Below are 26,273 nucleotides of genomic sequence, written 5' to 3'. Positions count from 1 at the left end.
CAGATTTTTGAAGTTTTTTGAGTAAGGCTGTGATTCGACTCCTTTGACGTAACAGCCCTGTTCACATCCATCACCATCTCTCAAGTTCAGGAGGTGGTGGGGGGGCGCCTCCTAGTGGCTGACATCACCGACAGGAACGCTCCCCTGAGGCTGATCAACGTGTGCGCCCCAGCGGTACGGAGTGAGCGGTTGGCCGTCCTGCAGCGGCTTCCACCCCTGCTGGCTATGTCCAGGCCGGTCATCCTAGGCGGAGACTTCAACTGCATCATCGATTCAGATGGAAGATCCGGCATGGGGACAGTGGGTGGGGGGAGTCAACTGGACGTCAAATCCAGATTCCTGATGGGCACGGTGAAGGACGCCAAGCTGCTCGATGTCTTCAGCACCCCTGCAGACGGAGCGCAGCGGAGGTACACCTGGTCGTGGCTAGACGGGTCTATCCGCTCAAGGATAGACTTCCTGTTTGTGTCACGGGCGTTCTCGGTCAGGTCCACCGGTGTCGAGCCGGTGTTCTTCTCTGACCACTGCCTCCTGCTGGCCGACTGTCACTTACAGGACGACCAGCCGGCCGGCGAGGGGACGTGGAAGCTCAACACGACTCTGTTGACCCCAGAGAACGTCGAGGAGCTTAAGAGGGAGTACGCCGGTTGGAGAACCGTGAAACCCCTCTTTGAGTCTCCAGGCGACTGGTGGAAGACGGTGAAGGAGAACATCAAGAGGTTCTTTGTCCTCAAGGGTGTTCAGAAGGCAAGAGAGAGGTGGGGAAAGCTGTTGTGACTCCAGAAAAGGGTGCAGAACCTGCTCCTTCGCAGTTGATGGGGGTCGATGTCACGGAGGACCTCCGCGAGGTGAGGGGCCAACAAGCCTCGCTCTTCGCCGCGGAGGCCTCCCGGATAATCTTCCGGTCCAGGGTCCGCTCCGTGGAGCAGGACGAGACGTGCTCGCGTTTCTTCTTTCAGAAGCTGCACAAAGAGAGCTCTGTGCTTAGCTGGCTGAAGGAGGACGACGGCTCGGTGACGTCGTCTCGGCCTGACATTTTGAGGATCAGCAGATCCTTCTATGCTGGACTGTACGACACGAAGCCCATGGACAGCACGGCCTCCGAGTCGTTCCTGTCGTCTATCACGGAGGTCTTAGACGACGGCACGAGGGAGTGGCTGGACCGGCCGATATCCCTGGACGAGCTGACCAGAGCCCTCAAGTCCTTGGAGAGGAATAGGACTCCCGGAAGCGACGGCTTACTGGTCGAGCTGTATTCCGCTCTGTGGGGCCTGGTCGGCCAGGACCTGCTGGAGGTGTACGATAGTGCGCTTCGGGCATAGGAAATGTGCAAGTCCATGAGGAAGGGTATCATCACCCTCATTTACAAGAGGAAGGGAGAGAGGGAAGAAATTAAGAATTGGCGTCCCATTTCACTTTTGAACATGGACTACAAAATCCTGGCCAAGGTCATAGCCAACCGGGTCAGGTCAGTCCTGGAGTCAGTGATTCACCCTGACCACACCTGTGCTGTGCCGGGCAGGAAGATCGCTGAGAGCCTCGCGCTCATCAGGGATACGATCGCCTACGCACAGGACAGGCGGGTGGACACCTGCCTCGTCAGCCTGGACCAGGAGAAGGCCTTCGACAGGGTCTCTCATGCTTACATGAGGGTCGTCCTCTCCAAATTGGGGTTCGGGGAGGGCATCCGCAATTGGATCTGGCTGCTCTATGCCAACATCGTTAGCGCAGTCTCGATCAACGGGTGGGAATCAGACAGTTTTCCTGTTAGATCTGGAGTCAGGCAGTGCTGCCCGCTCTCTCGTGCCTTGTTCGTGTGCTGTGTGGAGCTCTTTGCTGCCTCCATCAGGAAGGAGCTTGAGCCTGAAGGGCGTCACTATCCCAGGCAGCGGAGGCCTTCAGGTCAAGACCTCCCTGTACGTGGACAATGTCGCCGTCTTCTGCACCGATCGTCGGTCGGTGAGCAGACTATTGGACATCTGTGGCCAGTTTGAACTGGCCTCGGGTGCCAAAGTCAATAGGGGTAAGAGCGAGGTCATGTTCTTCGGGAACTGGGACGACCGCTCCTTCATCCCCTTCACCGTCAGGACAGACTACCTGAAGGTGCTGGGTGTTTGGTTTGGTGGAGCTGGGGCGTGCACTAAGACTTGGGAGGAGCGTATCACCAAACTGAAGCAGAAGCTGGGCAGCTGGATGCTCCGGTCCCTCTCCATCGCGGGTAAGAACCTGGTTGACAGGTGCGAAGGGCTTTCGGTACTGAAGTATGTGGCGCAGGCCTGGCCTATTCCCTGGACCTGCGCCGCTGCAGTCACCCGGGCCATCTTCCTCTTCATTTGGGGGTCGAGAATGGACCGGGTCCGCAGGGACACCATGTACAAAGACCTGGGAAATGGGGGAAAGGGCGTACCGAACGCTACCCTCGCCCTGACGGCTACCTTTGTGTGCGGCTGCATCAAGCTGTGCATAGATCCTCAGTACGCAAACACCAAGTGTCACTACTTACTGAGGTTCTACCTGTCCCCGGTGTTGCGAAGGATGGGCCTGGCCTCGTTGCTGCGGAACGCTCCGAGTAGTTGGACCGTTCCGTACCACCTGTCCTTCGTGGAGAAATTTTTGAAAGGAAACACCTTTGACCACAAGGCCGTCAGGCAGTGGTCAGCACGTAGTATCCTCGGGACCCTTTGGGAAAAGGAGAGGGTGGATCCTGTCGTGTGGTTCCCCACGCAGACTGCCAAAGTCGTTTGGCAGAATGCCTCATCGCCAGAACTTTCAAACAAGCACAAGGACATTGCCTGGCTGGCGGTGAGAGGGGCTCTGCCAGTGAGATCCTTTATGCATGCCCGGAATCTCTGCACCACCGCACTCTGCCCTCGAGGTGGCTGCGGGGGGGACGAGACTGTCGATCACCTCCTTCTGGAGTGTGCCTATGCGTAGGAGGTCTGGAGGGGGATGCAGTGGTATTTGTCGAGGTTCGTCCCGAGCAGCTCCGTGACGCGGGACTCCGTGCTCTACGGGCTGTTTCCCGGGACGCACACCGAGACCAACATCAACTGCGCCTGGAGGACCATCAATGCGGTGAAAGACGCTCTTTGGTCTGCCCGCAACTTGCTGGTCTGCCAGCTGAAAGAACTAACCCCGACCGAGTGTTGCAGACTGGCGCACTCCAAGGTCCAGGACTACGTGCTGAGGGACGCGCTAAAGCTTGGGGCAGCTGCCACCAAGGCGCAGCGGGGAAAGACCACCGTATGAAACCCCTCGTCCAGAATAGAAAAAAGAACCCTATCTGGTAACTGGGCCCAGCTGGCGCCTTCCCCAACTGGTCAGGGGGCCAACGGGGACTGTGCGGGGTGACGACTGCCGGGGTGTTTTCTTTGCTTTGTTTTTTTTTCCTTCTTTGCTTTTTTCCTTTAGTTGGTGTATGTACCCCCTGGGTAACCTGGAGCGGCTTGCATGACTGGGTAGGTGTGTAAATATGTTTTATTTTTTGTACATTTTACGAATAAACTATATTTTTTCAAATAAAAAAAAAGTGACGAAATGTCTGAATACGAACCTTCTAGTTCAGCGAGCAAACTCACATCCAGAACCTCAACCTGAGCTACAAATCTTCTCAAAACTCGCTAAACTGCTAAACAGCAGAACTAGTATCCTACTTCATTGAAACACTCAAAAGAAATTTGATCTTGACCAAATAAAGAGGTAACGGAAATTGACTTTCAAATCAAAATGGGATTAAAATTAATACCATTTTGCAAAATTCACCTAAACAGCCTGAAACAGAGAAAGAGTGCTGGAAATACACAGTCAGGCAGCATCTATGGACTATATTGACTCTACTTCTCACTCCATATTCCAGTTTCCACAACATTCTGTTGTATTAATGCCTAAATTGGTTTAGCTAGATATAGTGACTTATTCCTATTTTCAGTTAAATTGTCACATTATTTGTATGAAATGCTCGTCAGAATGTTTTCTCTCTTATTTTGAAAAATAATCTTATCAGTTCATTTTCAGTTTTCTTCTGGTTATGACTCAAGTAAGTGTGACATTCCGGCCATTTGTCCCCAGTTTAATCTACTTAAGTATTTTAAGAAAACAGCATTATGTTCCAGATTAAAAGCAAAATACTGCAGATGCTGGAGATGTGAAGTGAAAACAAAAGCTTCTGGAGAAATTCGTTAGGACTGACGGTATCTGTGAAGAGAGAAAAATGGACTTGACATTTCAAGTCCAAGACTCTTCTTTAGATTCCAACGAAGAGTTGGTGGACTTTAAAGGTAGCTTAATAAAAACCAAAAGAACTGCGGATGCTGTAAATCAGGAACAAAAACAAAGTTGCTGGAGGCAAAGTCCCAGCTTCCCATCCCACACACCAGACCTTGTTACCACATAGCCTGCCATTACACACCCCCTGTTGTTAGTCACTAACAATCCCCATTAACAGCTGCTCACCCTCCCAGCCTGATTGTTAGCAGCTCCTTTGCCGGTCCAACTGTCTTTCTCTCTCTTTGAGCTCTATCCTATCATTTACTCCCTGCCCCACCCACCACCCTATTTTCTGCATATAAACTGACATTTTCCCAGCCACCGTCAGTTCTGAGGAAGGGTCACCGGACCTGAAATGTTATCTCTCTTTTCTCCTTCACAGATACTGCCAGATCTGCTCTCCTTTTCCAGCAACTTTGTTTTTGTTTCTAAAGGTAGCTTTGTTACTTTCTCTGTATATGCTGCCAGACCTGCTGAGTTTCTCCAGCACATTTTGTTTCCATATTATGTTTCCAGAAACTGGATTTCAGTGCTACTGAAAAGTGAACATTTCCCCAATTTAGGAGTTTATAACACTCTGTCAAATGATCCAAGATTGGGTATGATAAAGACTTTTGGACTCTTATCTGAAATGTAAATATTTCTGCCTCGCCAGTGTTCATTTCCTTTCTCCACATCAGCCATCCTCAATAGAATATTGAAATGGGATTAGCAATTCCTAGCACACTGGAAGAACCTTTCTCCCATAGACTTTAGTCTTCAAGGAGCTAGAGCTGATATTTCTAAAAGAAGGTAGAACCAAATTTGTCTCATTTTGCTTGGGTTAAATTCAGGTCCAGATTTCAGGCACCAAATTATGTGCTGACCCCTTGCATCGCCCAGTTTTCAACTATAAGACTGGTATAAAAAATAATGGAAATAGAATTGACTATGATTTTTTTAAAAGAAAAGTACCATGTCTGCATTTTGAAAAGCAAAACCTTATGATTCAGTGATTCTGTGAAGGCCCCGTAATGAGCTTTTTTGATGTCTTTGATCTTGATTTATTCATTAGATTGTATTATATCTACATTCAATCTGCTTATGCTACCTCTCTTAAATTTTGTCTTGTTTAGGTATGGGTTGTTTCTGGGGTGCTGAGAGAAAATTCTGGGTTCGAAAAGGTGTTTATTCCACTCAGGTTGGATATGCTGGTGGATTTACCCCAAACCCAAACTATAAGGACGTCTGTTCAGGTATGTCAGAATTTCTTCTTTGCTTTTGGGCTAAGTGACATGGTTCAGAAGCTGACATGTTTGGAAGCATTTGTACATGTGCTCACAAGGTATTGAAATAAATTTTTAAAAGAAAAGTTTATTTGGCAAATTTCACAGTTTACACGTTACATTGATCTTTGGACACCTAACAATGAATACAAGTTGGGAAATGTATCACGGAGTTTGGATGTTGCTTTTGTTTATATTTTACATGAGAGATATAATAGTTCCGGGCAATGAGAGTGCACTTTTAAAGTCATCTCAATAATGCCTTGATGATGGATCTTTATAGTCAATGTCTGGTTATTTATATTCTTTTCTCAGAGCAGGAATTATGCCTGCTAATTAGTAATGCACTGCCTGCTGTTTAATGTATGATCATATTGAAGGTTCCATGATTGTACTCTAATGACTTAAAATATACCTGATAGTTTGCCGTGCATTAATAGGAGAGAATGCAACATAATCCAAAATGTTACAAAGCAAGAAAACAAGACATTGGAGTCCCAATGTGCTTTATAATTCATCAATGAAGCAGTTCTCAAGTATAATGGTAATGTGGCAGACACTTTATACAGGGCAAGATCTGACAGACACCAGTGTGATGGCAGATAATAAAAAAAATCAGTGATTCAGGGGTAACTAATCAACCAGAAATAAATTTGCAGCTCATATTTGAAATAATGTAGTAGGGTCTTTTACAGCTAGCTGCTTTGAAGCTTGCGTTTTGTCCAAAAGATGACACCCCTGACAACACCCCTTGAATTATGTATTTAACTCTCTGGAGGAAGACTTGAAAGCACACATTTCTAGCTCAGAGTTGAGAGTGTTCCTGATCCAGGGCAGTTGTATCTTTCAAAATATTTTTGTTCTGTTTAAAAATACATCGTTTTTAATTTAAGGTGTTTACTGTTCACTGCTGTCTGTGCCATACACAATTCTACAGTTGTGAAGTCAAGTTGATGACTTGTTGTCAGGCTCAGCTTGGTCCTACTCTCTTACAAAGTTCACCTTCCAATTTTTCTATCCTCTTCCATAAAGAAACATTTGTGCTTGACTCCTGCTCTAATTTAATTGAATAAAAGAAGGGAATTATGCTGAGGACTTGTATCCTGCCAATCCTTTATTCAATTCTTTCAAACATTCATCCAGGAGCTTAGAATTTTTACAATGCTATTGCATTTCCAGTAGTTTCTTTCTTCCTCCCTGTAATTGTGATGCTGAAGAACTTGCATAAATATTATAATTTTCTCGCGATTAAACTGATGAGAAAAGCCATGATCATTGATATGAACTGAAGCAGACATTAGAAAACTATTTAAGGAATCTTCCCTTTATAATATGAAAAGTATTCTCAAAGTTTGACCATAGACATGTATAATGAAAAATGAAACCTATTTGTTACGTTTTTATTGCAATTTCCTTGAAGAAAGAGCATCACTACTATTATGACCACACTCCAGGAGAGATTTGCCAATTTGTCATAGTTCCAGACAGAGACCTCAAATCTTGCCAAAGCTTTTCATCTTTCACTCATCAGAATATTTTGCAAGAATGCCCAAATTCAAGCAAACCAATGCCTCTAACAATCAGAGTTCGCTATCAACCATTAATACTCTCCCTTCCTGTTATAAAAATGTTGGGTTTTCCACTTGAATCTGTATTCCGTGAGCATAGGACGAATAACTGCAACAAATTGCGTCTTCCTTTTTCAATACTCTGTACTACAAAACAACCGCATCCCAAATCATTTGGCTCCACAGTGAGAGGGCGTAAATTGCTCTCCTAGATCGTTAAAGAAGAACAAAAAATGATACAGCACAGGAACAGGCCCTTTGCCCCCCACCTCCTCCAAGCCTGTGCCAATATATTTTGTCCTTTTACTAAAACCAATTTCACTTATAGAATCTGTAGCCCTCCATTCCCTTCCCATTCATGTATTTGTCCAGGTGTTTCTTGAATCCTACTGTTGAGTCTGCTTCTACTGCCTCCTCTCGTAGCACATTCCAGGCACTCACCACCATTTGTGTGAAAAATCTGTCTCACATGTCTCTTTTAAATGTACACCCCACTGCACCGGACCCCCCCCACCCGCATATTGAACCTGTCTCCCCTAAACTTGGAGAGATGTGTCACTTGCCCACTTGGTTAGTCGCAACAAATTTAACTTAAAAAGCATCTCTGACCTTTGGGTATCTTTCTCCTATACCCAAATTAACTTGTGTTTCAAAAGGAACTGATTTTAACAAGACTTTCTTGAATTAACAAAAGTGAGTTCATTAATTGCTAATGCAGGGAGAAATAATAACACGATGTATATACACACAGAGTAGAAATAAGAGGTGAGCCTAAAACAGTATAACTAAAGAAAAAATGCACAGATCTGCCTTTGAATTGTTCAAGAATAGCTTGAAAAGACATTGTAAAGGCCAATGATTGCATAGTAATCAGCACTATTTGCGACTCCTCAGATACTGAAGAAGACCATTTTCAAAAGCAACAAGATGTGGATACTATCCAGGTTTGGGCTGACAACTGGCAAATAACATTTGCATCACACAAATGCAAGGCAATGACCATCTCTAATAAGAGACAATCCAACCACCACCTCTCTACATTCAATAATGTTACCAACAACCGAAACCCCCACTATCAACTTTACGGATGTTTACCATTGACAAGAAACTCAACTGGACTCACCACATGAGCATAGTGGCTACAAGAATAGGTCAGAGGCTCGGAATACTGTGGTGAGTACCTCACCTCCTGACTCTCAAAAGCCTGTCCACTATCTACCAGCCACAAGCCAGAGGTATGGTGGAATACTCCCCACTTGCCCGGATGGGTGCAGCTCCAATAACACTCAAGAAACTGGACACCATCTAGGACAAAGCAGCCTGCTTCATTGGTACCATATCCACAAACATCTACCCTGTCTCCTATCAGTATTCAGTAATATCATAGTATACTGTCTGTAAAATTCACTGCAAAATTTCATCAAAGATTGTTAGCACCTTCTAAACCCACAACCACTTCCATTTGGAAGGACAAGGGCAGCAGATACTTCAGAATGCCACCATCTGCAAGTTCCTTGCCAAGTCACTCACCATCCTGACTTTGAAATATGTTGCTGTTCCTTCACTATTGTGGAGTCAAAATTCTGGAATTCCATCCCTAAGGGCATTGTGGTTGAACCTACAGCACTGGACTGCAACAGTTCAAGAGGCAGCTTGCCACCACCTTCTCAAGGTAAACTAGAGATGAGCAATAAATACAGACCAACCAGCAAAACCCACATCCAATGAATGAATAAATAAAATAAGATGATAATTTTGAGCTGCTTGATTTTGCAGATTGGCAGAAATTCTGTACTTTTGATTCCTTTCAACAGTGAGTAATTTGCAATATACAAAGTGAGGTGAGAGCATGACTATTTGAAATGGCTGCTTTCAAAGCCGTGGCCATAACAGCACTCCAATCTTCACAATTGGCCATCTGCAGTCAGTTTTTAAGTCCTCCTTGTGTATATTTCTGGAGGGTAAAACAGCTATATCTGCTTTACCACCTTGTTATCCGCAAGGGATGGCTTTTTGCTTGCTTGGTTAGCCTCATGTAATCACTTCTTGTTAAGTCGTAGACGTTTTCTTGACACTTTTATAGGTGTAATGTTCCATGGACTTCACACATGACATTGTAAGACCATTACTAACTTCTGTCACAAAGATTTTTTGAATAATATCTATAAATATTTCAGGATTCTGATCTATTGCTGTAAAATAATATAAATTGTTTTCTGTATGAAGGTCAGACCTGGCTTATTTGCTAGCGCTGTCCTCCTGAGTGTAAAGGTCCCAAATCCAAATCAATTCAAGGGCATGAGCACAAAAAACAATACTAAAACTTCACTAGGCAGCTGGGAGTGTGCTGCTATGTTAGAAGTTCTTTCTTAGGATGAGATGTTACATTGAGGCCCTGCTCAAGTAGATATAAAAGATTCAGTGGAACTGCTTTGAAGAAGAGAAGGAACATATTTCTGACATCTCAAGATCCCTCTAAGCTGCTGGGCAGCTCCATGCATGTCTGTCGGCATACCACTGCAGACTGCTGCTTCTGGAAACCGCTGCTGGATGTGAACCTGGAGGTCTGCGCAGCTGAAGAAAAATGAGAGAACTACTGGAATCTTGGCAATTATTTATTCCTCAGTTAGCGTTACAAAAGACAGGATACTTGGTCTGATCACATTGCTGTTTGTGAGACCTTTCTGTACGCGAGACCGTTCTGTACGTAAACTGGTTGCTTTGTTAACTGCAGTAAAACTGTAATAACACTTGGAAAGGACTTCATTGCCTTTAAAGTGCTTTGAGATATCAGTTGGTCATCTGAAGTACTATGTAGCATTTTATTTATTAGAAGCTTACTTTGCTTGCACAGTGAAATACATTTACTGTCTGTGGTAGTTAATTTTACTTATAGGTTGGTGTTCGGTGAGAATTCTTGTTTAATTAAAGGGTTGACTCAGTTACTTGACTAGGTTAAGTTTGTGTCCCTGTAGCTGTGCATTTAATTAAGTGTTCTATTGTGTAGCTGAGACTGTCTCACACATTGTAAATGAAGCAGCAATGCTGACTCTTTTATGTGTGTTTGCTGAAGAAAATAGAATAGATATTACAAAGCAGTAACGTGCAATCCTGAAAATACTAACCTTGAAATTGAAACTGTTCAAATAGCCAACCTGCTATTAAAACTAAAGGTCTGCAACAAATTGAGACAGTGATAGAAATATGAATGTTGAAAACATTTGAGCAACAAAAGTGGTAAACAAAATATGTTTCCAAGATGAAATTGCAGAATAGTTTTGAATATCTGAAAATCAAATATTGGGGCAGAAAATCAAACTTAAAAGTAGTTAGCAATACCTCCTCAGAATTTTCTGAATATGAGGATGCTCAGTGTCACAGAGAATTGGATGGTGAAAGTGTTTGAATACAATTCTTTCACTTTCTTTGTTTGAATCCTGCCCTAGAGATTTCTTTAGGTTACATATCAAGCCAGTGCTTACTGGGTGAGAATGTAAAAGTGCCCAAGTTGACAACAACTTACCCAATTTCATTCGAAGACTTCATGGAGATTGGTAGTATCCAGCTGAGAGTAAAGGTTCTTGCCTCAGTCGGGTGGTACATACAGTGGGAGTGCTTGACAATAACCGTGAGTGAAAATAATATTCTGTTCTTTAGCACTGTTGGCCTTCACCTTGATAGATCCATAAGTCATTGAAAACAAGTTTAAAAGTACAGTGCACTGCTTGATGCTATCAGAATGAGTACAATGATTAATTTTCACAGGCACTTTGTCTTTCTTTTTAAGTATGATAGTCTTTCCAGGTAAATTTGTTTATTGCGATTTGTTCTTTATGATTAAATTACTTGTGTGGTATATAGAACAATATACATTAGCAATTCTGTGTACATTATTTGTAAGACAAGCCAAATTAACCAGCCAGTAGAGGTGTCCATGTTTGATACATGTGAAGGTTCAGTTCCCACAGCTCTTCAGTGCTGTATTGAGAACTGATAGTTTGGTTTTCAGTTGTTCCAGTGTCCTGCTAAATCTACAGTGAGGATGTGCCAGGACAATTGTCGGTTGTTGGCTTTGAATGCAAGAATGAAGAATCTAGAAACTAGATTTACAAATCAGGAAAACACTATCAAGGCCATGTTTTCCAAATCTGCAATTTGTTATAAATACAAGACATCGTAGTTGCAAATCTGTTTAATTTGAGACTATTCTATTATGTGTTCATGGAGTGTGAGTGTCACAAGATAGAGTAACATATATCAACCATTCCTAATTGTCCTGCTGGTTGTGAGCACTTTATTGAATCATCACAGTTCTTCAGGTGTGGTAATATACTCTGCATATCAGGGGGAGGGAGTTCCAAGGTCATGACCCACTGACAGTCAAGGAATGACGATTATATTTCCAGATCAGGATGGTGTATGTCTTGGAGATGGGTTTGAAGGTAATGGTGTTAACATGCATCTGCTGCCTTATCCTTATAGGTGGTAGAAGTCATGAATTTGGAGGGTGGCTTCAAAGGATCCTTGGATGAATTACTGGACATTGTAAATGGTACACGCTGCTACAAATGTGTGTCAGTTGTAAAAGGGGTGGATGTAGTGGAAAGTAGTGGATGTGGTGTCGGTCAAGCAGGCTGCTTTGTCTTGGAGGGAGTCAAGCTTCTTGAGCGTTGTTGGTGCTGTCCTCAGCCAGGGCAATTGGAAAGTATTTCATCACACTCCTGACTTGTGCCTTGTAGATGGGGAGTCAGAAGGTGAGTTACTTGATGCAAAATTCCCAGCCTGCGACCTGCTCTTGTAACCACAGTATTCATAGTAGCAATCCAGTTGAGTTTCTGGTCAATGGCAAGCTTGAGGATAATTATAGTAGGGGCTTCAATAATGATAATCCCATTGAATGCTAAGGGATGAAATAGAAAAAAACAACATAAGCTGCATTGCCGATTGAGAACAGACAAGGATCGCTTGCATTTTGAACTGCAACCAATTCACAGTCAATGAATGACACAGCCACATCTCACATCTACTGGAATCAGGTGTTAATTCAGTTCTGTTTGGCTCGTTGTGACTGATGTTGCAGCTCTGACTCATGCAGAAGGCCCTGCTCCTGCCCATGTCCTCATGGTCCTCCTCAAATAAGACACTCCCAGCTCTTCAGAGTCTGTTATTCTCCTGTTTTCCTACCTGAGTTGTGCAAGATACACTAGACTTATGTGATGCACTTTGTCTAGAATGTACTGAAAGGCTCCCTTCAAGGGCTGAAACCGGGCGGCATGGTGGCTCAGTGGTTAGCACTGCAGCCTCATAGCGCCAGGGACCTAGGTTCGATTCTAGCCTTGGGTGACTGTCTGTGTGGAGTTTGCACATTCTCCCTGTGTCTGCGTGGGTTTCCTCCAGGTGCTCCAGTTTCCACCCACAGTTCAAAGATGTGCAGGCTAGGTGGATCGGCCATGCTAAATTGCCCGTAGTGTTCAGGGGTGTGTGGGTTATAGGGGGATGGGTCTGGGTGGGATGCTGCAAGGGAAGGTGTGGTTTTGTTGGGCCGAAGGGCCTGTTTCCACACTGTAGGGAATCTAATCTTTAGTAGTTATGTTGTCTGGCCCACGATTGCACTGATTGAAGAATGGGCTGCATTGTATCTACACTCAACTTCATTCAGGGAGTTGCGTAATAGAGCCGTCATCCATAGTTGCAGAGGGGTAGCCCTTGTCTTCCAGTAACCTTCTTGTAAGACATCCAGCACTTGAAATAAGCCAGTAATATGAGAAAAAGTCAGAAGTCACATGACACCAGGTTATACACCAACAGGTTTATTTGAAATCACAAGCTTTCATACCACTGCTCCTTTGTCAGGTAAAGACCACTCCACCTGACGAAGGAACAGTGCTCCAAAAATTTGTGATTCCAAATAAACCAGTTGGACTATAAGCTGGTGTTGTGTGACTTCTGAATTTGTCCACCCCAATTTAACACTGGCACCTCCACAGTAATATGAGAGTTCTTAAGGATATAGGCAGCATGGCAGCTCCCACGGTACAGGGTGAAAATTTCTAAGATGTGGTATCAATGATCATAGATGATGCATGCAATAAAGGAATGACACTCTATTCTGTTAATTAACTCAGCTACATTATGATACGGCACTCTCAGTGCAACCTCCAGTACAGTCTTGCACATGGGGAGAAGCCAGCATGTTGACCAGGTTGCAAAACAGACCTCATCACGGACTAATGAGATGAAGTGATATGATCAGGCACAAATTGCATTAACAATACCGTTTATATATTTGTAGGTCTACAGTGACTCCTTCAAAGCAGCCAGTGGCATGAAAGTCTTGTGTAGCTGCCATTCAAATGGCCATCGGGATAAGATGGCAACACATCTCAAATCACAGGTCTTGCTCTGGAATTTAATGTAGTTCTCTGAAAATGTTCCAGGGCATGCTCAATTTGTGGTGATACTATGCCTTGCTCATCTCGAGAAAGTGTCACCAAGCTCAATAGACTCTGGACCTCCTGTACACCCTGTGCACCCTGAGGAGCCCTTCTGCTGCAACATCATTTGGAGGCTGGTTATACATTGCTGCTGGTTTTGGGTTTCCTGGCACATCTGTTCCTCCTCTATTTTTCTGTGCATTTGCAGCATGTGGTCACAGTGATGATGATGGTTACTGTGGTTGGATCCATTAACCACAGCACTAAAAAACCTGCATTGGGAATATCAGAAACAGAAGTGATGTGAGCAGCCAGCATTCACAAATGACATTGGGACATGGAACATTCTGACAAGGAGGGTCATGGAATGTTCTACTTAAGAGTTTACCTGTATTCCAATGAATGCAAAAGAAGTCATGTGACAGAAATATAGTGAGATTATAAGTTCTGCATGATTACTGCAACTTTGCCACCCCATATCATCCAAGAAATTCAGCATTTCCTGTAAGAGCACATTGATGAAAACTCACAGTTCAAGGTGAGAGAAAATCTGTTCCGTACCCTTGTGCAGCCTGAGATCTCGGAATGTCTTTGTGAATTGTGGCCTGCTGGTGCTACTTCAAGGTCAACTGTGATTACTTGGGCTTCACATGACCAGGATTACTATGACCAGGATTTGTACCCCACACGGTTGAACACTTGTGTTCACAGGGTGTTATGTTAGGCTCATTAGATGGTAGGCTCATTCAGAAGGTCAGGAGGAATGGGATACAGGGGAACTTAGCTGCTTGGATACAGAATTGGCTGGCCAACAGAAGACAGCGAGTGGTAGTAGAAGGAAAATATTCTGCCTGGAAGTCAGTGGTGAGTGGAGTTCCACAGGGCTCTGTCCTTGGGCCTCTACTGTTTGTAATTTTTATTAATGACTTGGACGAGGGAATTGAAGGATGGGTCAGCAAGTTTGCAGACGACACAAAGGTCGGAGGTGTCATTGACAGTGTAGAGGGCTGTTGTAGGCTGCAGCGGGACATTGACAGGATGCAGAGATGGGCTGAGAGGTGGCAGATGGAGTTCAACCTGGATAAATGCGAGGTGATGCATTTTGGAAGGTCGAATTTGAAAGCTGAGTACAGGATTAAGGATAGGATTCTTGGCAGTGTGGAGGAACAGAGGGATCTTGGTGTGCAGATACATAGATCCCTTAAAATGGCCACCCAAGTGGACAGGGTTGTTAAGAAAGCATATGGTGTTTTGGCTTTCATTAACAGGGGGATTGAGTTTAAGAGTCGTGAGATCTTGTTGAAGCTCTATAAAACTTTGGTTAGACCGCACTTGGAATACTGCGTCCAGTTCTGGGCGCCCTATTTTCGGAAAGATGTGGATGCTTTGGAGAGGGTTCAGAGGAGGTTTACCAGGATGCTGCCTGGACTGGAGGGCTTATCTTATGAAGAGAGGTTGACTGAGCTCGGTCTCTTTTCATTGGAGAAAAGGAGGAGGAGAGGGGACCTAATTGAGGTATACAAGATAATGAGAGGCATAGATAGAGTTGATAGCCAGAGACTATTTCCCAGGGCAGAAATGGCTAGCACGAGGGGTCATAGTTTTAAGCTGGTTGGTGGAAAGTATCGAGGGGATGTCAGAGGCAGGTTCTTTACGCAGAGAGTTGTGAGAGCATGGAATGTGTTGCCAGCAGCAGTTGTGGAAGCAAGGTCATTGGGGTCATTTAAGAGACTGCTGGACATGTATATGGTCACAGAAATTTGAGGGTGCATACATGAGGATCAATGGTCGGCACAACATTGTGGGCTGAAGGGCCTGTTCTGTGCTGTACTGTTCTATGTTCTATGTTCTAGATGTCTTCAACCTGTAGTGTGAGAGTGTCTGATTAATACAGTTGCACCTTGAAGGGTGTCACATCTTTCACAAGTAGAGCCCGTGTGCTCAGACAGAAATAGACACTGACTTCACCAACTCCGGGTGTGGTCACAGCCATTTCCATTCGCAGTAATGATTTGTATTTGGATGGAAGGCTTTACAGGTCACACTGGCCATTGAGTCACAAGCTCGTCATGGTAATCAATGGGTCCCATCCAACCTCTATGTTCCTTTCTTCCTTGCAGTCTGTAATGAGACCATCAGTATTAAACGTCCACACGTTCCTACAGTTGTATCCTTTGAATCATGATTTATTTCTCAACATTAATCTTGACTTTGTCTTCCAAAATTAACCCTTAAGTCCCTGCCCAACAGCTACATCGCCCCAGGTATTGCACTGCCCTTTCTGTGTGTCAAAGCCAGGGTGGTTATGACTGTCAATGGCCACTCCACAACAGTAAGCCATGTTCTCAAATGCTCTCTTGTCTTTCTTCTTATCTGTTGAGTTGGCCCTTTTAGCAAATATTATTCTTGTATGCTGCATGCTGCTTCCAATCTCCACAATTTGAATTCTCCAACTTTTCCTTTCATCATAATGGCCCCTGATAACCCCCTTGACTTCCATTCAGGCTGAGCATTGACCTTGGCCCACTCCCTGGACTGTAATGATAAAACCCCCTGACCCTGGACATGCCAGCCGCTTGGCTGATTGTGCCAAGGCCCCGTGCACTGATATTAGGTGATGTACTTGTCTTACTATGCTGGAACTCCCAACTGAAGGCTGTCTTATTGACCTGACTAAGAACTACTGCCCTTACACTGAGATGTGGTCACTTGTTTGCTGCACATTGTGTGTTTATTGCGCATGTACCTGGTACATGGTACAGATGTGATATAAATGAAGCAGGGGATCATAGAACAACATGTTCATTCCTTTTTCTGTTTACTGCTGACAACCACAACAGAATGCTTAGCTTTGTGTCTGTATTAAAGCAAGACAAGACAGAAGTACTTAATACTTTAATCTCTGGTTGAGGGAGTAAATTTTAAAATGTTAAGGCAAGGTAGAGATACTATGTACATCCAAAGAGGCACAAAGTAAGTTAATGCTAAGAGTCAAAGCAAGGAGCCCTGAGATGTACCCTGTTCAAAGTTCAGGAAATGGGTGCCTGTGTCTGCATGCAAAATGTCTTGTTAAGGGCATTACAGTGACAGGGACCAGTAGGTTCCAAGGCACAGAGTTGTCCATGTGTAGTGAGACAAGAAACAAGACATAGTGATACGAATTTGATTGGAACAACAGATTGATAATCATACGAGCCAAACAGAGACATGCCAGGAAATTCCCGGAAGCCTGGTATTCAATTGGAACTCCCTCAACAAACACATTGAATCAGAACCTGTGTGCAATTGACTGAGAGACAGAACCAGAAGTAATACTAACCATCCCAGTAAGCCAAAGTATTTAAATAACAAGCAGGACAGAACACTGATGTTTCCCCGGAGGCGCACTGATGATGTTACCTAACAGGGTAATGAAATGTTTGCAACCAAACCCACCAGCTCGATGAGTATGTCTACAACTCATTGAGAAACTCATTTTTACAATCTCGCCATATTTTCCCAACCGACTCCCCACTGCTCATGTCGTTCAGGTTCTGGGAAGATACTATCCTATGTTTCTGGTTGCCGTGGCATAAGCGGGATCATTTAGAATCAGAATCACTGCAGCAGACAATTCAGCCGATTTGAGTCCACACTCACCCTGTGAAAAGCAACATCCCACTCAGACTACCCCCCTGCCCTATCCCTGTAATCCTGCATTTCCTATGGCCAGGCCACATAACCTGCATGTCTTTGGACTGTGGGAGGAAGCCAGAACATCTGGAGGAAATCCATGCAGACACAGGAAAAATGTGAATCCACATAGGCAGTGTCCGAGGCTGAAATCGAGCACACGGCTCTGGCGCTGAAGCAGCAGTGCTGACCACTTAGCTATCAGTTTTGGAACAATGCAGATAGAAGGAAAAGTGTTTATCCTTCATGGTAAATCGGGAATGGAAAATTAATAGAAATCTTTCAGTTTCAAAATGATTATTTGAGAATTTCGTTGTAACAGTAAAGTCACAATTATTATTTCAGATATTCAGGGCGTAAGGCCAAGTATACACAAATTTGTTGTTGTGAAGTGAGGGTAAATTAGTACCAGAAAGTGTTTCTTCATATATTTTCTTCAGTCAAAAGCTGGAACAGGTTTCCATGGAAATTGGTTGAAGTCGGGGAAAAAAGACATTCTTATCATGGTTGTGATTTTGGAAGGGTTATGTCAAATAAGCCAAAGAGCCTTTTTATACTCACTCAAACCAAGCGTGTGATCACAAATGTTTGTTATGGAAGTAAATGGATGTTACTTATTGTCAAATTAATATGCAAGATGTCTTGGCTCAATGTGCCACATTTTCTTGTTAAAGCTGAATTATCGGGTAGCAAAGTCTTTAAATGGTTTATGAGAATTACGCCATGTGCTTTGTACTTTTGTAGTTAGTGCACTAGGTTGTGTATTATCACCATGAGTTGTTCAAAACATACAGCCAAACATTTACATGTATGACTCAATCTAGCTGTAAGGAATTTGTGCAGAAGCAGCCGGCGTTGGCCATGTGACAGCTCTTGTGTCTCTGAGTAAGAGGCTGTGGATTTAGGCCCCACGCCAGTGATTTTAGCAAATAATTTAAATTGACACTTCAATACAGATTTGAGGGAGGGCTGCATGTTTGAAGGTCCAGTCTTTTAGAAAAATTGTTAAACTAAGGTCTGTCAGCCCCCTTGGGTGAACATTAGAAGTCCTTTCTCACTGATAAATAGTGAGGAATTTTCAACAGGGCACTGGCTGATTTTTCCTCATGGAATCCCTACAGTGTGGAAACAGGCCCTTTTGGCCCAACAAGTCCACACTGAACCTCGGACCATCCCACCCAGACCCGTTCCCCTAAAACCAACCTAATTTACACACTATTAGCAATTTATCATTGACAATTTACCTAACCTGCACATCTCAGGACTGTGGGAGGAAACCCACGCAGACATGGGGGGAATGTGCAAACTCCACACAGACAGACACCTGAGGTGGAATCGAGCCCAGGTTGCTGGCGCTGTGAGGCAGCAGTGCTAACCACTGAGCCACCGTGCAGCCCTGTATCCTTCAACTGTCATTGCGACAACAAATTACTCTGTCATCTATCTCACATTTGGTTGCTTACTATGCACAAACTGCTGTGTTTTATAATAAGAACCATATTTTGAATTTACTTTGTTGACTGTGAAGCGTTTTAGGATGTCTTCAGGTTGTGAGAAGCACTATAGAAATATGAACTTGTGCTTTTTCTGGCTTTTAAACTAATCAAGTCAATCATTCATTGTAGATGTGATGAAACTAAACTAGACTGGTATTTTTCACAAGGACGCGAAAATAGGTAGACTTTTAATATCGCAAATTGTTGTGATAATATTTGTCAAACATTTTCTTATTTGTTGCCTGTTTATCAGAAACCTTGAACAAGGCAACTTTAAAGATGAATGAATTGTTATCTAAATAATCTAAAACAACGTGTAACATTTAAAATCTGTGATTGCATTGTCAGTTGATTTGAAGTTACAGTGATGAATACAATAAATTACATGAAACTTTGATTTTATGAACATTCCTTGCTTGCCTTCAAAACATGCCTTCAAAATGCATACAATGAACAGCCCTTCAAAAATGAAGTTGATTGGAAAAGCTTTGTTCATTTCTGTGACCTCTTTGTAACTGCATAATTCAATTCATGAAGCTCAAGGTTTTCTTGAGAACTATTTGGTTATTTGTCATTGAGCTGATACCGTTTCTATAGCAACCATTTTTTTACCACTGCTTGGCAACTATACTGCATTGCAAAGCTATTTGATCCTTGGCTTTTGAACATCTTTGCCAATGTGCTCAAACATCTCCAAATTGTTTGCCTCAATGCCACACAACTGCAGGCTGCACTTCTGGATGTGCCCAAAGTATTTCTCTGTATGCTTTGTGAATGTTTGCGATGTTCCAGTTCATTGTGCAGACCAGAAATGCTTTTATTCTTCAGTCGATATCCTAGACCACATCGACACAGTTTCCACCCCCTTCCACTCAGGTTGGAAAGTCTTTTGTAAACTACTGAATGGTGGGTCCAATGCCAATTGATCCATATGAAGCATCAAAGACAGCATCGATGATACTCATTCTTTTATATAATGATGATTTACATTAAGAATATTGGGATTCAGAGAATTAAATTGCTGTACAAGAGCCAAATCTGAAACAGCAAGTATTGGACTATCACACAGTTATGATTTTTTTTACTTAGTTTAAAAGGTTATGAAATTGACCCAGAAGAATGCCAATGAAGAAATTATCACAATGAACAATACGTCAATTAATACTCCATGAAAAGTTTAAGTAAATTACCTTAAGACTGTAAGACATCAGGGCACAAGTAGGTCATTCAGCCCATTAAGTTTGCTCATCCCTTAAAAGAGATCATGACTGATGATCTTTCTTCATCTACCTAGTCAAGTCTGATAAGACTGTTCTATGTTTCAAACAGATCACCCTCATCCTTCTAAACTTCAGTGAGTACAGGCCCAACCTACTCAACCTTTCCTCATAAGACAGACTCTCCATACTTCCATTCAACAATTTTATCAAGTTCTCTTAATAAAGGATATGATGGAATTTGGACTCGTCAAGCAGACAAATTTTTAATCCAGGTTGTGGAGGAATGACCAGCAGTGCAGAAAAGATCAGTGACCTTTTCTGCTTTGCCAGAGTAAGTTCCACAATCTTCTTTCTGCCAGTGCACCCATTTCTCACCAACACTCTTGCTCTGTCTCCGTCACTATCACTATTGCATATAACACCGCCCCTCACTTGAGCCATGGCTCACATCAACTCAGCATCCTAGCCTGCCTTGATCCCTTGCAACTTGCCTACTTTCACAACTGGTCCACAATAGATGACATCTTCCCAGCCCTACACTCATCTCTGGAATATCTAGATAACAAAGATACCTATGTCAGGCTCCTAAACATTGACTACAGCTCTGCCTTTATCACTATAATTTCAACAAAACTAATCTCCAAACACTGAGAACAAAGATTTTGCTCTGCTATACGACCGGACCCTCAACTTCCTGACGCACAGACTGCAATCGCTGACAATAGACAATAGCACCTGCTTCACAATAATCCTCAACAACGGCTTACCGCAAGGCTGCATACTCGGGCCATTATTCATAACTGTGTGGCCAAATTTTGTCCTACTTCATCTACAAATTTGCTGATGACAGTGCAGTTATAGGCTAGATCTGAGGCAGTGATGAGACAGAAAACAGAATGCTTGGTGGCCTGGTATAAAGATAACAATCCCTCCCTCAATGTCAGTAAAAAGAAAGAGCTGGTCATTGACTTAAGGAAGCAAGGTAGAGGGCATTTCTCTATCAATATCATTGGAGTTGAAGTGAAGCTGGTCAAGACTATCAAGGTCCTAGGAGTCATGATCATCAACAATCTGTCCTGGTCCACCCATGTTGATGCAATAGCCAAGAAAACACAACAACGCTTTTACTTAAGAGGCTGAAGAAATTTGCCATATCAATAAAAATTCTTACCAGTTTTTATAGATACATGATAGAAAGCATTCTAAACAGATGCATCATGGCTTGGTATGGCAGCTGCTCTGCTCAGGACCGTAAGAAAAACAGAGTTGTGAATGTAGCCCAGTCCATCAGGCAAGCCAACCTTCCATCCATTGAGATAACAAGGTGTAGAGCTGGATGAACACAGCAGACCAAGCAGCATCAGAGGAGCAGGAAGGCTGACATTTTGGGCCTAGACCCTTCTTCAGTTTTTCTGAAGAAGGGTCTAGGCCTCAAATTTTAGCCTTCCTGTTCCTCTGATGCTGCTTGGCCTGCTGTGTTCATCCAACTCTACACTGTGTTATCTCGGATTCTCTAGCATCTGCAGTTCCTTCTATCTCTTCCATCCATTGACTCCATTTGCACTTCCCAGTGCCTTGGAAAGGCAGCCAACACAATCAAAGACCCCCTCCCACCTGTGTTATAATCCTTTCCAACCTCTTCCCTTGGGCAGAAGATGCAAAAGCTTAAACACACTTACCAACAGATTCAAGATCAGCTTCTTCCCCACTGTTATTAGACCTTTGAATGGACCTCTCAAATTTCACATTTAGTGTTAATCTCACTCTTTGTGCACCCTCTCTACGGTAGTAACATTGTATTCATTGGTCTATTCTATTACCCTTATGCATTTTGTATGGTATGACCTGTCTGTACTGCATGCAAAACAAACCTTTTCACTAGCGAGTTTTGAGAAGATTTGTAGCTCAGGTTGAGGTTCTGGATGTGAGTTTGCTCGCTGAGCCGGAAGGTTAGTTTTCAGACGTTTCGTCACCATTCTAGGTAACATCATCATTAAGCCTCCAACGAAGCGCTGGTGTTATGTCCCGCTTTCTATTTATCTGGTTAGGTTTCCTTGGGTTGGTGGTGTCATTTCCTGTGTTGGTGATGTCATTTCCTGTTCTTTTTCTCAGAGGATGGTAGATTGGCTCCAAATCAATGTGTTTGTTGATGGAGTTCCGGTTGGAATGCCATACTTCTAGGAATTCTCGTGCGTGTCTCTGTTTGGCTTGTCCTAGGATGGATGTGTTGTCCCAATCAAAGTGGTGTCCTTCCTTATCTGTATGTAAGGATACTAGTGATAGTGGGTCATGTCGTTTTGTGGCGAGTTGATGTTCATGTTTCCTGGTGGCTAGCTCTCTGCCTGTTTGTCCAATGTAGTGTTTGTCAAGTTCTTGCAAGGTATTTTGTAGATGACGTTCGTTTTATTTGTTGTCTGTATAGGGTCTTTTAAGTTCATTAGCTGCTGTGTTGGTGAGTTTGTGGGCTACCGTGATGCCAAGTGGTCCGAGTAGTCTGGCAGTCATTTTGGAAATGTCTTTGATGTAGGGGAGAGTGGTTATGGTTTCTGGGCCAGTTTTGTCTGTTTGTTTGGGTTTGTTGCTGAGAAATCGGCGGACTGTGTTCACTGTACTGAGGTATATGTGACAATAATCAATCAAATCAAATCACTTGCTCTTGTTGCACTATCCCCACCAAAGTTTTCACGTTCATAACTCGGCATGCCCTCTGTAGTTCGTCCACAGTCGTCTTTGTTTCTCTTGTTCAACATCCCTAATGTGTAACTCCTATGTATGCAAAGGAGTAACTCTCGTCCAGCAGTGGCAGTGCCAGCGAGGTGTAACAGAGATGGTCAGTTCTGTGGAATTAGCAGTGAACAGGTAGCCGCTATGAACATGAGCTATATATTGCATTGTTCTGTGACCAATTTCCAATTATTTTAAAAGCCTTACGATCAATGGCTGCTGCAGCTCCCTGTCTCACAGGTTGACTCACTAACCCACCCACTTCAAGTGTGCTTGCAGCCATTTTCTTCCCTGTTGTGCACTTTCAATATCCAGCATGATGGAAAGCTATTAAGAGTGCTCCTCTGCTGGTGGCTATCAGCTTCAGCCTGAATGGGCCAGTGAGCTTCTAAAAATCCATATCATCTTCCTAGTGGCCCATCCCATTAACATATAGGCTTCACACTTCCTAAGTCCCCACACAACCCACCTACATTGCCTACATCGGCCTACCATCCCAATCTAACCCCCGCCCCACTTGAAGACAGGGTGCTCCTGACCATGGACCCCGTTGTTTCACATTGGACTGGTGATGAACTGATGCCCACCCCTTCAACTGACATAACTAACCAGCCCCATGTAAGGTATACTCAAGATTCCTGACTGGTACATATACATCTCCCTAACTTTGTTAGCCCAATACCTCAGACTTGTCACAATGGAGTCAATGAACTGACCATAACCCACTGCCAGGACTTCAGACACAGGACCCCTGGACCGTTAATACCGTAACTGAACGCTGACCATGGCCAATCCCCTAAACTGACAATGGAAGTTGCCCTTGATTTACTGTGCAGGGATACCACTGACTGACGAGTGCCTCCAGGTACTTCAGTGGAGACGATTGCCTAAGACTTTGAGATAAGGTAGTTTGCTTGCTACACAAGCTGTATGATTGCTGCATAAGATACTGGTACATGGTGCAGGGATCAGATTGATGTAGCCTCCGTACAAAAGATGTGCTGTTCCTTGACTGAGGAATGTTTGGCAGTAAGGCAAACTGCATATTTTTGTGACCATGATAATTGGCACAGCTGGGTAAGGAAAGGCAGGGCTTCTGTGAGCATGCAGTGCTAAGTGAGTAATAGCTAATATTGCAAATAAGCATTCCTGAGTCTTAGTCAAGTTCACATGCTGGGAGCCTGCATGGGCTGTAATTTTCCAAAAGTGATTGGATTCTGGAGAAGTACCAGAGGTTGAGAAAACTGTCAATATGACACCACTATTCAAAGAGGAAGGGAGACATAAAACCACTAACGCTAGGCAGATTAACCTAACATCATTGTTGAAAATGTTAGCTGGAAATTGTTCAAATCAATTATGACGGAAGTAATAGCAGAACATACAGAAAATCTAAACAAACAGAGTCAGCATGGCTTCATGAAATCGTGTCTGACCAATTTATTGTTCTTTCAATATTGAAAGTGCACAACAGGGAAGAAAATGGCTGCAAGCACACTTGAAGTGGGTGGGTTAGTGAGTCAACCTGTGAGACAGGGAGCTGCAGCAGCCATTGATCATAAGGCTTTTAAAATAATTGGAAATTGGTCACAGAACGGATAGTAGGGAACCAGTAGTTGTGTTATATTTCGACTTCCAGACGGAGTTCAATAAGTTTAATTCATGAGAGCCCACAATTTTGAAGGGTATTTTACTGGCATGGATAGAGAATTGGCTAACAGTGAGTGGGGACAAGGGGTTCCTCTTCATGTTGGTGAACTGTGACTGGTCAGTTTCCATGGGACAGTGTTGGAACCACAACTGTTTAAAATAGATAGTAATGATTTGGAGGAAGGAAGTGAAAGTGCTGTACCTAAAATTGCAGACAACGCAAGAATGGGTAAAAGGCAGGTCGCAAGAGGGCTGCAAAGTTTACAGAGAGCTATTGATAAGTTAAATAGATAGGTAAGATGTTGGCAAATGGAGTATAATATGGAAAAATGTGAAGTTTAGTTTTGAAGGGTGAACAAAATATTATTTAAATGGAGAAAATTTGCAGAAAGCTGCAACATGCGGGACTTGGAGTAGTTGTGCGCAAAACATGGAAAGTTTGCAGACGGATAACCAAGAAGGCTAACGAAATTAGAGGAGTTGTATAACAGGTTGTCAAAGGATACAGCAAGACACATACCACTTGGGTGAAGAAATGGCAGATGGAGTTTAATCTGGTCAAGTGTGTGGTGATGCATTTTAGGAGGTCAAGTACATGAGCAAAATATACAGTAAATGGCAGGACTCTCAGGACTATTGATGTACAGTAGGATCTTGGCCTTCCTGAAAGTGGCAGCAAAAGTGGCTAAGGTGGTAAAGAAGACTTGTGGCATGCTTACCTTGAGTCAGACCATTGAGTATAAAGGTTTGCAAGTCATGTTGTAACCGTACTAGACTTCAGTTAGGCACAGATGTGCAGTTCTTGTGGCCATGCTGTAGGAAAGATATTGAGGCTTTGGAGATGGTGCTGATTGGAGTTTGTGTAAGGAGAGGCCGGACATACTTGGATTGTTTTTACTGGGGCTGAGGGGCAACCTGATAGCAATATATAATATTATGAGAGGCATGGATAGGTGGATAGTTGGACCTTTGTCTGAGGGTGGAAATGTCAAATACTAGGGAGCATAAGTTTAAGTGAGAGGGGGAAGAGTTTAAAGGAGATGCGTGAGGCAAGTTTTAACATGTGCTTGAAACATACAGCTAAGAGAGGTAGTAGAAGCAGAGAAGACATCAATGTTTAAGAGGCAATTAGACAGACACGTGAATGGATACAGAATAGAGGGTTATAGACCTTGTGCAGGCAGATGGGATTACTTTAGAATGGCATCATTGTCGGCACAGATTGGGTCAAAGGTCCTGTATTGCAATGTACTATTCTATGTTCTAAGAATGCTGGCCCTTATTTCAAGGGAGTGGGAGTATAGAGGAGGGAAGCCGTTCTACAACTGTACAGGTGCTGATGATTGGAGGACTGTGAGCAGTTTTGGTCCCCTTATTTGAGGAAAGATATCATTTAATTGGAGGCAGTTCAGAAGAAGTTCATGAGGATAATCCCTGATGTGGAGAGATTGTCTTTATGAACAAAGGCTGAGCAGGTTGGGAACTCTACATACTGGAGTTTAGAATGAGAGGTGATCCATTGAAAAATGTGGGATTCTTGAGGAGCTTTCCAGGGTAAATAATGAGGGGATGTTTCCCCTTGTGGGAGAATCTAGGACCAGAAAGCATTTAAAAAAGTGTGATCAGAGATAAATGGAAACTGCAGATGCTGGAGAATCCGAGATAACAAAATGTGGAGCTGGATGAACACAACAGGCCAAGTAGCATCTTAGGAGCACAAAAGCTGATGTTTTGGGCCTAGACCGTTCATCAGAAAAGGGGGAATGGGGAGAGGGTTCTGAAATAAATAGGGAGAGAGAGGGAGGGGGACCAAAGATAGATAGAGGAGAAGATAGGTGGAGAGGAGAGTATAGTTGGAGATGTAGTGAGAGATAGGTCAGTCCGGGGAGAATGGACAGGTCAAGGGGGTGGGATGAGGTTGGTAGGTAGGAAATGGAGGTGCAGCTTGAGGTGGGAGGAGGGGATAGGTGAGAGGAAG

General features: G+C 43.5%; 1 protein-coding gene across 13 annotated transcripts in view; it reads left to right on the top strand.

The window, feature by feature from the left end:
* The window catches only part of msraa (methionine sulfoxide reductase Aa), a 548,797-nt gene that overhangs the window by 281,606 nt on the left and 240,918 nt on the right, over positions 1-26,273 (top strand). For 12 of the 13 annotated variants that reach the window (XR_009445690.1, XM_059645458.1, XM_059645456.1 and 9 more), the window contains one exon: positions 5,382-5,501. The exons of the other annotated variant lie outside the window; for it this stretch is intronic. Coding sequence is in view for 11 of the 12 variants with exons in the window: in XM_059645458.1 (XP_059501441.1) it covers positions 5,382-5,501 (120 nt within the window). In the remaining variant the exon portion in view is untranslated. The remainder of the gene's footprint in view (positions 1-5,381; positions 5,502-26,273) is intronic. 13 annotated transcript variants of the gene reach the window in all.

The sequence above is a fragment of the Stegostoma tigrinum genome, chromosome 4 (assembly GCF_030684315.1).
Source record: "Stegostoma tigrinum isolate sSteTig4 chromosome 4, sSteTig4.hap1, whole genome shotgun sequence".
Classification (NCBI taxonomy): Eukaryota; Metazoa; Chordata; class Chondrichthyes; order Orectolobiformes; family Stegostomatidae; genus Stegostoma; species Stegostoma tigrinum.
Note: the sequence above shows the minus strand (reverse complement) of the source record. Positions and strands in the feature narration are given on the sequence as shown.